Genomic DNA, 13,472 nt, shown 5'->3' with positions numbered 1-13,472 from the left:
CCCCACCGCTCTTATTTGCGGCCGTCGCAGGAATTACCAGCAACCGCGCTCTTACATGCGCCCACCAGCTAGCAAATGTAAGGACTTCCATGGACTTCCAGCTATGCCACTGTTTGGAAGAGATGTGGTCTGGGCCTGCCTTCCTAATGTTGATCATGCACCCTATGTATCAGTGGTTTGCGACAATAATTCCAGATGCAAACCATTGAAAAGTTACCTCCATTTAACTTGGGTTGGAACTCATTCACAAAACGGAGAGGGTCACCTTTGTACCCTTTGTGAACTGTTGGAGTAGACAGTGGATCACCGTACAACTGACAACTCTCAGAGAAACTTTTAAAGAAAGATTTTATTTTAAACCAATGTGTTTCTTTTAAGGAAATTGAGTGCTTTCAAACAAAGTTTAATTATTTAAATACATACACAAACATGATGGGCTGCTGACCCATGCAGACCGCCATCCCTGTGATTTTATCCAATCAGAGGAGTTCGCTCTAACTGTAGATAATTCTCGCTCCGGTGCCTTCTCAACTCACGTGTTCACACTCTGCGACTCTGGGCAATAGCTTGCTTAATCTCCACAACGGCCCCTCGCGGCGGGATGCCTGGCTTTCACCTTGTGGATACCCTGCTGGGTTATCTCACAGGGGAATACCAGGACGGGTTCCCTAAGCAAGCGCCGGGAAACCCTTTGTGGGTAGCTGTGCGCTATATAAGCTCAAATACATTTACATTTACATAAAATCACAGGTATGGTGTTCCGAAAGTACAGGAGTGTCACTGCTGCTTTTGAACTTCCTTTGAGGACATTATCAGGTGTTTGTACGTGCATCTTATTCACTCGTCGTGGGTCAGTAGCTTTAGAGATGACCATGGAGTGGCTAGTGGTGTTTCATATACTGCTGGAGGTGTTTGGTTACTATTACTACTAAAAATGTATGGGGATTCAAGGAAGATTAGGTGGTTCATTAGCTAGCACTCCTTTGATATGGATTCTTAATGATTACATGCTTCAAAGGCTTCGGGACTGTGCGCATGAAAATGTGTACATTCCCAAGGTCAGTAATGGCAGGCCAAATGATTTTCATCTTAAATGGGAGCCTCATGTTTAATGCTGAATTTTATGGTCAGAAAGAATAAGGGATAGATGGTTTGGGAGAAGATACATGGATGCATTGCAATGTTCACCATAGCTTTTGTCATCTTTGAGCCAAAGAATGACCGTAAGACCTTCCATTTGAATTGTGTTAATGTAGTTTTGAGAACTTTAAGATCTGTGAACTTGTACATATACCATACAATGCAAATTTTTCTAATTTTACATACTTTATGGTTTGCCATCTTGCGTCTTCTGCAGTGTACGTGTTTTTGTATATTTATTTTTTGTCTCACTATAGTGGCCCAATAGACCAGAATGACCTTTTAAACTTTCTGCTCCCAATTCATTCATTTAGTTTTTTCGTACAAGCATTGGCAAAGCCAATAGGTCTCGCCTTGTGACATGTTCACTATACCAATGGATAGCAATGATTCACAGCATTACCTATGCAGTATGGCTAAATGAAAACTTAAAACATCCTTGACGCAGCCATCTGTGTAATTTTTGTAGGCATGTGTACTTGCATGCGGGGGCCTACAAAGTGATGCATTCATTTTTTTTTCGTTTTAGTTACAAATCCAAGTTGGAAGGGAGAGCATGGTTTACGGGAAAGCAATATGGAGGACACAGATGGGTTAAACTAATTGGCAGAACCACACAAGCCAATGCAAGAGGGAGAGGGATATTGAGTTGGGACTCGGAGAGCAGTGAGGCAACAGAGAGCAACACGGTGTACATTAAGGAGACAGCTAGGAAACACACATTCTCTAAAGCAGTGGTTCACACAAAAAAATGAATAGTGCTTGAACAGCAAGCAGTGAAAGCAGCGTTGCCAGTCAAAGACACTTTAAAGGACAAACGCAAAATTGACCACCTGGAACATGAGTAAGAAGTAGGCAAATAAGAGTGACAATGAAAGCCAACCAATAGTAAGCAATGGAGGGGCTTCTAGCACCTGTATGTTCTTGGTAAGCCACAATAAGCTTTTCAACAGACGTGGCATCCACTGTCTAGTAAGCTCGACCTAAACAAGGTAACATAGTTACTAATATTGTGTATATAATATTGTATTGAGTAACACTATGGTTGATCTCAATAAAATCAAAGTGAAGGGCAGGTGAACTAACATATTTCATAATCAAAGAGAGAATGTAGTCACAAATTCCTCTTGGCAGTTTCTGGATGGAGTGGTTAAACAAATGCTGTAGAAATGTTGTTTAACATGAAATGGCCTCCGCCTCATTACTAATATCCTCTTAATAATATGTGTTGTCCATACGTCTTCCAGGAAAGCCACAGAAACTAGTTGTTCTTACAAATATAGTAACATATCCCTGGCATTTCTTTCCATACCCCATCCCCTCTCCTCTGATTAGGGAATAGCAGGATTTGTTACCAGGGAGGGTTCATGCTCTGAAGTAGATTTAATGGTGTGCAAAAAGATGCAAAACTAAGATAATGATGATAGTAACCTAGTATTGTGAACCTACGCAACTCTTGTCCTCGGTCTTGCAAATGTTGTTCAACTATTTTCTATTCTTTCCATATGCCTAAAGCTCCTGAGCACTTTGGTTTAAAACCTTTGGCTTCTGCACTGAAAATAACTCACAAACCAGTCAGCTTCCAGGCAGCATGTCAGCTTAATTCCACCTGCTATTGAATTGCACTCCAGGGCTTGTGTTTGTACGTATGAATGAATATTCATTCCAGCTTATAATGAGCATACAGAGAAACTGTCTATCTAGATATCTTTTTGTAAAGGATATGAAGTGAACCTTCCATCTAGGCCACATCAAGACTCACACATTTTTATGGGGTCATTGCATTCCTCTGTGTCAGAGTTTTCCATCATTGTTTTGCCATAGTGAAATGGAGAGTTCGATCCCTACTAGACTAAACTATGTTGGAAAGTTGTAAAACATTTTTAAAAAGTGCTTGACTCCATGGAGCACCGTTCACTTCTTTTCATATTCAAATGCCATCATCAATACAGAATTTCGTGACTTTGTCCATCACAAACAGACTATTCTGTTCTGCATCTGTGCTTCCTATCACTGAGTGTTAGTTGTAGCAGGCATCCTAGCATTCATGACTGCGCTCATCTAAGCTGTTTGCTATTAGTACACCCTGCTTCCTTCCCGCTTACTCCTAAGATCTGTAGGTGGTAGCCGTTGCTTCATTATCTTGTCTATTGTATCAGTATTATGAAGTTCTGTGTGCCTGCATTAGACTGTGATTTATCAGACCAGTTCAGTGTAGATATCTTTCAATGCTGCCTCCAGCACAGGTTTAAGTGCCTTATGGACCCAGTGCAAAGCTGGTGGGTGGCACTGAAATCAAATTAGCTCCACGCAATCAATCGTACCTTTAATGTCTTAACCAAAAATAAGAATGTAGGATTTGGAGCCTGAGTTTTCACTCTAAAGGATTTGGGGAAAGTGTGCCAGTCCATGAAACGGTGGCTTTTCTTTTCTTTTTTTTCTGGTGGACTCCGGATCCGAACTTCCTTAGAGGATTCAGTTATTTCACTGCTCCCTAGACTTTATTCTGCTGGACCATATGGATTATAGCTGTTGCGTCCTCCCCAGCTCGGGAACATGTACAAGAACACGCCACACATTAAGCGCGTAACCAACGTATTTATTCAGCGTACAACATGCAAACTGAAACTTCTTATTATCCTATAACAGTTAAATACCCACACCTTAGCACTTCCCAAATGAATATGTCATTATTTCATTCAGTCTGTCCAGGACGCGGGGCCCTAGTTACCACTATACTAAGACACTACAACAGGTAGTGAATATCTTTGCTGTCCAGCACACCTAGGGGCCGATTCCGGTCCGGTAAACTAATCCGTACAACAAATCGAATCTGTAGTCCTTTCCGTACGAATCGTACAATTCCATCCGAATCGCGTAGTATGATTCATATGAAAAATATCCGACCGAATCGTTGCGAACCGTACGAAAAGCAAGGGAAAATCCATATGATACGGACCCTCAAAGTGAACCGTATGAATTGTAAACATGCTGTACGACCCGACAAGTACGATCCGGACCGGGGAATGAGAACGCGATTCGTACGGAAAACGTCACGTATGAGCAATTCGTACGGAGAGCCACACAATCACATACACACCATACCCCTGCAATCATGGGGTGTACGCACCATACCCCTGCAATCATGGGGAGTATGCACCGTACCCCTGCAATCATGGGGTGTACGCCCCGTACCCCTTTGTACCGTACCCCAATGCCCCGTACCTCTATGCACCGTGCCCCTACGCACCGTGCCCCTACGCACCGTACCCCTATGCGCCGTACCCCTATACACCGTATCCCTGAAATCATGGGGTGTACACACTGTACCGGGGGGGGGGGGGGGGGGGGTCCGTTTCGTACGCGGTTTGAGTCGAAATCTGCTTTCCAGTAGAAAAAGAGTCGTACAGAGTGTTGACGAGATGAATCGTACTAGCTGGGTCGAAAAATGCTGCTTCGATCCTTATGGACGCCGCGTACTGCGTGTTCCGAATGCGATTTGTACAGATTTTTAAGTCGTGTGGTCTTTTGTACGATTCGTATGGAGATCTGCTTTGGGTCCGAATCGTACTTCATCGTTCGTACGGGGACGTTTAAGGGTACGATTCGTACGGGAAATATGCTACGTACGGCTATTTGTAAGGGATTTTACCGAATCGGAATCGGCCCCCTAGTCTCACAAAGCTGGAGCTCAGACACATCTGTCTGACTAAAAACCTTTTTGCCATTTCTGCAGCAAACCAGTGCATCATACCAGTACAGATGTTCATCTGAAATGAGTAAAGAGGGATTATGGGGAATTAGTGGAAATTTCGGTAGAGTAAAGAAGGATTATGAGGAATTAGTGGAAATTTCGGTATTAATCCCCCCTGTGCCATAACGATGTGACAGGACTTGAGAAAAACAGGAGCTAAACTGATGCCAATACGTGTTCTCAGATGAGAAACTGATTTTTTAATCAAAAGTAAACATTTATTTTTTAAGATTCAATGTTATTATTTGTAAATGGTGCCAGTTTGTCTTCCTATGCATACTTCTTTTTAAAGCAAGAAATGCGCGTGCTTATACCATGATTTACCTTAATATTGAGGAAAAACGTGTTTTGCTATTGATTGCACATCCTATTCTCGTTATGCTCCTACTGCTCCACGTAACTTTCTTTGTTTCTTCCCTCTCTCTGCCCCCGCACCCTCTGGTCCTCTTAATCTTTTCTTCTTGGTTTCCAGTCAGTCTTGCAACAGGCTGTTTCGTTTGGGGAGCACTGTAAGGTCCTGTTACCAAAGCTAACCATGGCTGCTCTCTACCCTGGTGGGTGGGTGGTGCGTGTTTTAATTATGAACATTTTCGAAAAAGCGAAGTGGCGAAACAGCTGTCTCTAGGCCAGACTTTACCCACGAAAAATCTATCCAATGTAAACATATTTTTAGGTCGGTAGGTGACACATTTATTATTGAGATTTGTGTGTAACCTGCCCAAAACAGAGCAAACTCGCAATAGTTTGACTTGCAAAGACTATCGTACAAGGGCTGCAGAATTACACGAATTATCAATTCTTCATTAAGTTTCCTCTCTAATGTGACGTCCACTAAGCAATAAAGGGCAAAAAGCATTATAGCACATTAAAAAAACCTCAGAACACATAGCTAAGGTGCAGTATGGCTACAAAATAAAACAAAAACCACTGAAACTCGCGCTCTGTTTTGCACGACTTTTGAATTCGGCTGTAGTGTCACACTTTATTCAAATTAAAAGCTCCTTGAGCGTGTTTCTGTTTTTAAATGTGAAACTTCCCTACACACATATTTTGGTTCAGTAACGCTCTGGAGGTACCAAGTGTCCCAAGATTAGTTTCTGATCAGAACACGCTGAGGTGAACGTCAGTCATTAGTGCTAGGCTCAGATCTGAGTGTATTGGCCTGGTCAAGTGTGTAGAGGATAATGCCTTTTGGTTACCGATATCCAACTGATACATGCCACAATTGCATTTATGATACAACAGGTTTAAAAGTAGCAATATTGCCCTGTGCCATCCTTGCAGAATCTTTGGAGGACATCACTGTGGACTAGTTATGTTCATTTATCACTTCTTTCCTTCCAGATATCTTGTACAGCATCTCTGATGAGGACTGTCTTTCAAGAGCCTTTTTCTGTAGAAGAGAAGCTGCAATGATTACAGTCTTTTCCCTTTTGTTTCCTTGTAGGTGCTACAGGGGGCGCAGTTGATAGCGGTGGCTGCTGATCCTTTAACGGGGGCACTCGATGGCTCCACCCTTCAAGGAAACGATATCCAGGTCCAGTACGTCCAGTTAGCACCAGTATCGGACACCACGGTAACATCTCAGGTAGGCATCAATACAACCACGTAACGACCACTTGCTGGCCAATATGAGTCTCAGAGGCTCTTAGCGGTAACTCCTTCTAAAACACTTCAGTTGCTCTGTATAATGGACCTTGTATCTAAACGTGCTGAGGCCGGGAAAAACTTTTGGTCACAATGAAGTCTTCTGCTTTTGAAAGTAATGTTTTCCATTTGTCTGCCTGGAGAACACCTTTTTGTTTCAGATACATGGATGGGTTACCTTTGGACAGCAAACGCTTTTTAAATATTCCTGATGCTTGTGTTACTGTTTTATGTATTTATTTCCAAATTGGTTTAGCTAAAATTTTCATTTAATTAATAGATAATATGTAATATGACAAGTACAAAGTTTTAACAAGCATTAGCAAAACCAGTAGGTGTCACCTATGCAAGATCTATTGGTTTTGTCAATGTCTTTAAGACATGTTACAAAGCAGAACTGATGAAGCTGAATGAATCTGTGCTTGGTCCACGCTCCTCAGAATGGAAAGGAAGTGTCGCTTGGCCTGCGCTGTCCAATTATGAGGTTGCAAAGAACAGTGACAAGAGTGACAGAGTAAATGTATTTTATTTAGAGGCCTTTGGTTCAGCCCTCTTCCTCAGTTTGTCTGTTAAGTGGTCATTTACATTTTGTTTCCACCTACCACAGCATACACAATGGGACAGTGGTTTAGCCAACTACAGTCATTTGATCTCTTACATTGTGAGTGATTGTGAGCAATTAACCTGATCATATGTGCACTTTGTGCCAGCCTGTTGGGTTATTATTTTCTTTTGCAGATATTTTATTTATTTCTCTAACCTTTTCATGTCATATATGTATGGTTTATTTATATCTTCATCATACAGTAGTTCAAAGCCGGCAGTGCCATTTCTGTGTGATAAAAAAAATCATATTTTTCTGTGATGCGCATTAAAGCGAACATGAGGTTCCAATATTTGTTCTAAATACACCCGTATTCTAGGAAGCACCTCTACATTGCTGATAAAATTATAGGTGGTTATTTTTTTTTTAATTAAAATATATATTACAAGCATGTGGCCACATTTTGGTAGTGTACACTTGCAAAAAATACAATAACAATTTTAGCAATTGCTTTCTAAGGCCAGACTTATTGCTTTTGCAAATGTTTATGTTGAAGCATTAACTTGCTTTGTCTTATTTTTATCTTTAATCAATCATTGTTTTGTCCTCTTTCAAACAAAATTTAAGTGAAGAGATCCTCTGAGGAGTGGCAGATTGAGGAAATGTAGGGCTCTGATGAGGAAGAATGCTTATTTATTGAGGATTTCCTGAGATTCATAGTCCTCAGTATATAGCGAAGTGTACAACAGATATTGTACTGCCTTACCAATCGCAATCAATCAATCAGAGTACTTGTAAAGCGCGCTACTTACCCGTGAGGGTCTAAAGGCGCTGAGGGGAGGGGTTTCCGCTACTGCTCGAAGAACCAGGTCTTGAGGAGTCTTCTGAAGGCGAGTAGGTCTTGGGTCTGCCGTAGGTGGGTCGGGAGGGTGTTCCAGGTCTTGGCGGCGATGTAGGAGAAGGATCTGCCGCCGGAGGTTGTTCGTTGGATGCGGGGGACAGCGGTGAGGGTGAGGCTGGCGGAACGGAGCTGGCGGGTGGGGGTGTAGAAGCTGAGTCTGCTGTTCAGGTAGGCAGGTCCGGCATTGTGGAGTGCTTTGTGTGCGCAGGTGAGGAGCTTGAAGGTGATCCTCTTGTCGATGGGTAGCCAGTGTAGGTCTCTACACTCGCATGTTAACATACAACATACAAAACTGTACAGTAACAATTACACATTCCTGCCAAATCCCATTATATGGGAAATTATTCTCATTAGCTACAGGGACACCTCAGTACAAAATGCTACTTCACTGTAGTAGCCCTTCCTCTACAACGCCATGCTGGCCATAACACCCAGAAATAAGGGAGATTCAGATGTCCAACAAGAAGGGGTGGACCCACTGATAGCTGTCATATTGCTGAGAAACATGAACCATACTGCTACTATGGGTCTACCAAAACTATTATGTCTTTTGATGAATCCACTGGTTCAAGGAAATGGAAGGGCAGGCACAGAGTATATTTTGGGCTTTAGAAGTACAACATTTCCATCTGCTCTAGTAGCTGAAATCTTTGCACAACATTTTAGCTATCACCATCCCTTTGTGAGAAAAGATTAAATCTCGAAGGTACTTGAGGGTCTGATGCATCAACTGAAACGCCTGTAGATGCACCATCATGACATCAAGGATTAGAATACCTGGCTGAGCCAGTCTGAAAATATATATTCCCTCTTTGGAAGTTTTGTTGCTATCTTGTAACACCAAGTTCCCTTCTGCCTAAAACATCAAAGCGATTAGGGATACCAGAGGTCCTTCTTGGTGTCATTACGCATTAGCACATTTTTACAGAAATCAGTAATTGTGTATTAATCCAACCAAACAATCAACAAATGTACATAAACGTTTTTGGACACCTAAATTCACTACAGTAATTCTTTATATACAAAATCTTAAAGAGCAGCAAGTCAGATGTAAGATATGTACACAAGATCTACAATAAATGGCAATAGTCCTTTGTGAGAAAAAGTGATCAGTAGGTGCAGTGATAGACCATCCTGTAATGTGATCAGTGAGCAAGACAGTAGATGATAAAGTGGTCAAAAAGGTTACTACATCATGTATGCAAGTATAAAGATGAGTCTGAACTCCTAATTGACTATCATATGTATAATTCTCTTCACCACTAGGAAGGACTATAACACCTTGCTTGTGTACTGCTTCTCTTGATTGGCCTTGCTTCCAAGGGAGAAATTCAGTCTAAGTGGCTGGTGGCCATCCCCAGTGAAACCAGATTCAGAGCAGTCAGAGGAACTCCACCAGCAGGTTTGACTCACTGAGCCACCAAGCCTAGGTGTCCTTGGTGTCTGCTGATTTAGGTACTAGAGCCTTGTAATCCTGAACTGAAGCCTCCATGCCGGTCAGCAGGCACTGACCCAGAGCCTTGAGAATGGTGTGAGCTTAAGATGCAACCACTGTGGCTGTCCCCATTAAATCCTGCCCCATGAGCTATTTCAGTGGTGCATCAGCTTGCTTGTCAAACCGTGCCATCCGATGTTGTTTCAGAGAGAACATGTGATAAAGTGGATTAGTCTGCCCCGATTCAGCAGCTAGTCCTGTGCTGTAGTAACTAGTTACTCAGACAAAAGTGTTACAGAATTAATAGGCTTTGGTGTCACTCTTTAAAAAAGAAGAGCACCGATTAGCTGGGCTTCCAACTAGGAAACAAAAACACACCTCCTCTTCTTCAGCAATGCTACTGCCAGGTCCTTTACCTTGATACATCCTTTTGGTGCTGACGACAGTCCGAATGGTAGAAGTGTCAACTGGTAAGGATCTTGGCCAGCAATGAGTTGCAGCCACCACTGAGTGATCCTCGAGCTGCATGAGGATGCTCACACATAGTGTCCTTTAGCTCCCAGCTTGATGAAAGTCTCACAGAGATAGCAAGGGAGTGTTTAATGTCAGTGCCACCACCTTGCACAGTATGAAACATATTAACCAGTCATTCGAACACATCTGGTCGTGAAGTCTCCTGATGGTTTCACGAGCTCTTACAATGACTTCCGTAAGGCTGAAGCCTGAGGCGTTCCTTATGGTGGACTCATAAATCTGAAACTGTGGATGAGAAAATGTTAGAAATTGACAGATAAACCTACTCTTAAGGATGTACTGGCTTATCACATCTGATATGACGTCTTTTGAACACACTTCTTGCACACACTCATTACTTTCCCCAGCTCTTTATTGAACACATTGTTCCCAACACAAAACCACTTCATTGTTTTTCAACGAATGGTTCTGGGTGTGCCAAAACACAAGTATAGCTTAGAGATAGAGCGCTTGCCCACGACCGCTATCCAGCCTTCATATCTATTACCTTATAGACTGGAAAAAGAGAACAAAATGTAAATAACATATTCTTATTCGATGGTCGGCCTTTGCAGTGCATTATGCTGTGCTGTGGTGTAATTACTATGTAGCAACAAAGTGCTGGGCAACACCCCTCGCTAAACACAGGGCCGAGCGTTTTTTGGGAAGAACCGACCCTTAGTACAAAGCAGCAGGTCACTTCCAATGATGGGTTTCCGGAGTATTTCTGTACATTTCCTTTGACTGGCTGTGGTAGCAGGCTGCTCGTTTGATGTCTTCTTTCAACATGGCCCCCCTCTGTGCCGTCTCTCCTAACTCGCTGTTTGGTAACAACGTTTCTCTCATTTTCCGAGCCCTTTTCCCGAAATCTTGCTCGGTGTTTTGTTGGGTTTAGTTTTGTGGTGAGCCACTGATGTATTCCAGCTTTGAGGATACTGCATACACTGATGCCAAATAAGGTGGGTATAAACTGAGAGCCAGAACAGCAAATGTAAGGTCTGAGAAAATATAGCAAAGAAAAATTCAACTGGTCGGAAATAATCGAGTTAGTTAAAATAGGCTCTTTTAAATGCCATTGGCTTCCCAGATAGCTAAAATAGAAGGCTGATAACTCTCGGAATTGAGACTCAGCTCTTGTACGCCACAACTGGACTTTCTTTAGGGAACAGGACTGTGCAATAAGAACTTCTCCAAAAGGCACCACCATATTAATAGCAGCTCCTCATCACTTTCCTCTTTATGGTTAAAATTGTAATGTATTGGTAGCCTAAGAGGTTTGTTTTTGTGTGCAAATGTAGTACTTTTGGAAGTTGCGAGTTGACAGCTCACACAGAGACACTCATACTAACGGTGAACATGTAGAATATTTGTCAGACCCATTCATCCTATTTGTTGGACATACCTCATAAATGTGCTAATTTGGACTTTGAATTTGTCTTACTTTACAATTTTTACTTCTATATTTTTACATTGTATTTTTCTTTGCCACAGTTTGTTCTCTTCCCAACGTATTGGTTTTAGTATTTTATGTAGTGTTTTCTCTTCAGTAGTAACCCCATGCTTTGCGTTCTCATATTCCCTCTGCCAACTTTTTTATTACTTACCTTTTTCTCTTGCTTCTTATCTTCTTTCATATTTTCTTTTTCTAACTCTTTTCTTTTTTGGTCAAGCTAAAGTCTGCTTTATTTCCCTGGCAGATGTTCTGTTCTTAATTCGTAAAAAATATAGATACAGATGGCTCCTGCTTCAACCCACAGGAGTATTAACTGTACTCATGACAATGGTGGTGTTTATCATTCCGCCTCCTATGGAGTGGATGCCTTTTTAATGCATGAGGGGCTATTTTAAATCTAAAATGTACACTTAGTAACCACATATACAATTATTGATATAATTATGCCATGCATTCCTTGTATACATAACGCTGTCACCTCCAGCTGCTTCAACACCCTCCGCATCCTCCGCAAAGATTTTTAAATGGGTCCCCCTGAGTCAAGAAAGACAGTCACCCACGCACTCATCACAGCAGTCTGGACTATGGAAACGCACTTTACACCGGTATCAACAAGTCCCTACTCCACAAACTCCAGACAATACAGAACACCGCAGCCAGACATGTCCTCGGCATCCCCCGGCATGAACACATCAGCCATCATCTACGAAGACTCCACTGGCTCCCCGTGGAGAAAAGAGTCACCTTCAAAATCCTCAATCACGCCTACAAATGCCTACACAACAACAGACCCAAATACCTCAACGACAGAATGAACTTCTACGTACCCAAAAGAAACCTCCGATCTTCCAACCTCACACTGGCCGAAACTCTGCGCATCCATAGAGCCTGAGGAGGCGGAAGATCCTTCTCTCACATTGCAACCAAGACCAGGAACGAGCTACCGGAAGACCCTCAAGACCTGGCTCTTCTGCTAAACAGTTCTGCAACCCCTGCCCACCCTACATAGCTCCCTGAGACCCTCAGGGTGAATAGCACACTTACAATTCCCCTGATTGATTGATTGATAAAACAGTCATGTTTTTAGGTCTCAGCTACCAGACCTGCTCAACAGATCTGTTTGCGAAAAGACCAATTGTCCGCTTACAGTGGGCTGGGAACTCACCCATTGCTTACCATTGGTTGCCTTTGTCACTTTAATTTCCATGCTTTTTATTTTTCAGCTTGTAAAGGCTTTATTTCTTCTTCTTGTGTTTGTCACTCCCCTGGAGCATGGCTTTATTTTTGTGACCTTTCACTGCTTATGTTTTGCCCACTATTTTTTTTTATGCTTAAGCACTCTGTGTTTTCCAGCTGTCTTCCTTGTGTACTACTCTTCCCCCATCCACCAAGCTTCATGTTACTCTTTCATCGTGAGCTTCTTCTGCCGCCACCTCCTTTTATTTGCTAACCCTCATGTGTTTCTCCCTTACAGGTCCATGTTCCCCTGTCTAGCCCATATGCTTCTCCTTGTACTGCGCTTCACATTCTTCTATCACTTCTGTGTTCATGTACCCATGTTGCCTCCTCCACCCACTCTCCCAATGTTGTGTGTACACCCCCCCCTCCCCCCACCGGGAAATGCTGCGACCTAAAGGGTAATTTCCCTCTTTCACCCGGATCAATAAATAAAAAGTTCCCCAAAATAGCTGCCATAGTGATGGACTCACTTTAAAATGGCTGACTCGAAGTGTATAATTCCGCCCCTTAGTTAGCATATCATGTTTGTAGTTCCTCTATCCTGGCAATGGCTTGGGTCATTCTTTGAACGGTGTCCTTTTTCAATGTCCATGTATCACCTCTTGTCACTACCTGCGTTGCTTTTTTATAGTTACAGTGACCACAGAAGTTACAAAAACTGAAGCCTTGTTGAAGCCTTGAACGTTTGAAAGGAACTATCATAAAGAGAAATACCCAGGCTGTTAACATAATAGGACTGCAGACATGGTACCTAAGCAATGTTTGGTATTACACATGACTACCTAAGCAACTTTCTGTTTAGCCATCGTGATGGCCTCCCCTTCAAATGGGCCTCCTGACTTGCAT

At 42.4% G+C, this 13,472-nt stretch overlaps 1 protein-coding gene across 2 annotated transcripts in view; it reads left to right on the top strand.

Moving 5' to 3' along the window:
* BANP (BTG3 associated nuclear protein) overlaps positions 1 to 13,472 on the top strand; it is a 990,655-nt gene that overhangs the window by 899,971 nt on the left and 77,212 nt on the right. For both annotated transcript variants that reach the window (XM_086945823.1, XM_086945822.1), the window contains one exon: positions 6,342 to 6,482. In XM_086945823.1, the coding sequence (XP_086801949.1) occupies positions 6,342 to 6,482 (141 nt within the window). The remainder of the gene's footprint in view (positions 1 to 6,341; positions 6,483 to 13,472) is intronic.

The sequence above is a fragment of the Lissotriton vulgaris genome, chromosome 12 (genome assembly GCF_964263255.1).
Source record: "Lissotriton vulgaris chromosome 12, aLisVul1.2, whole genome shotgun sequence".
NCBI lineage: Eukaryota > Metazoa > Chordata > Amphibia > Caudata > Salamandridae > Lissotriton > Lissotriton vulgaris.
The sequence above is the reverse complement of the archived record's forward strand: the minus strand, read 5'-3'. Positions and strand labels throughout refer to the sequence as shown.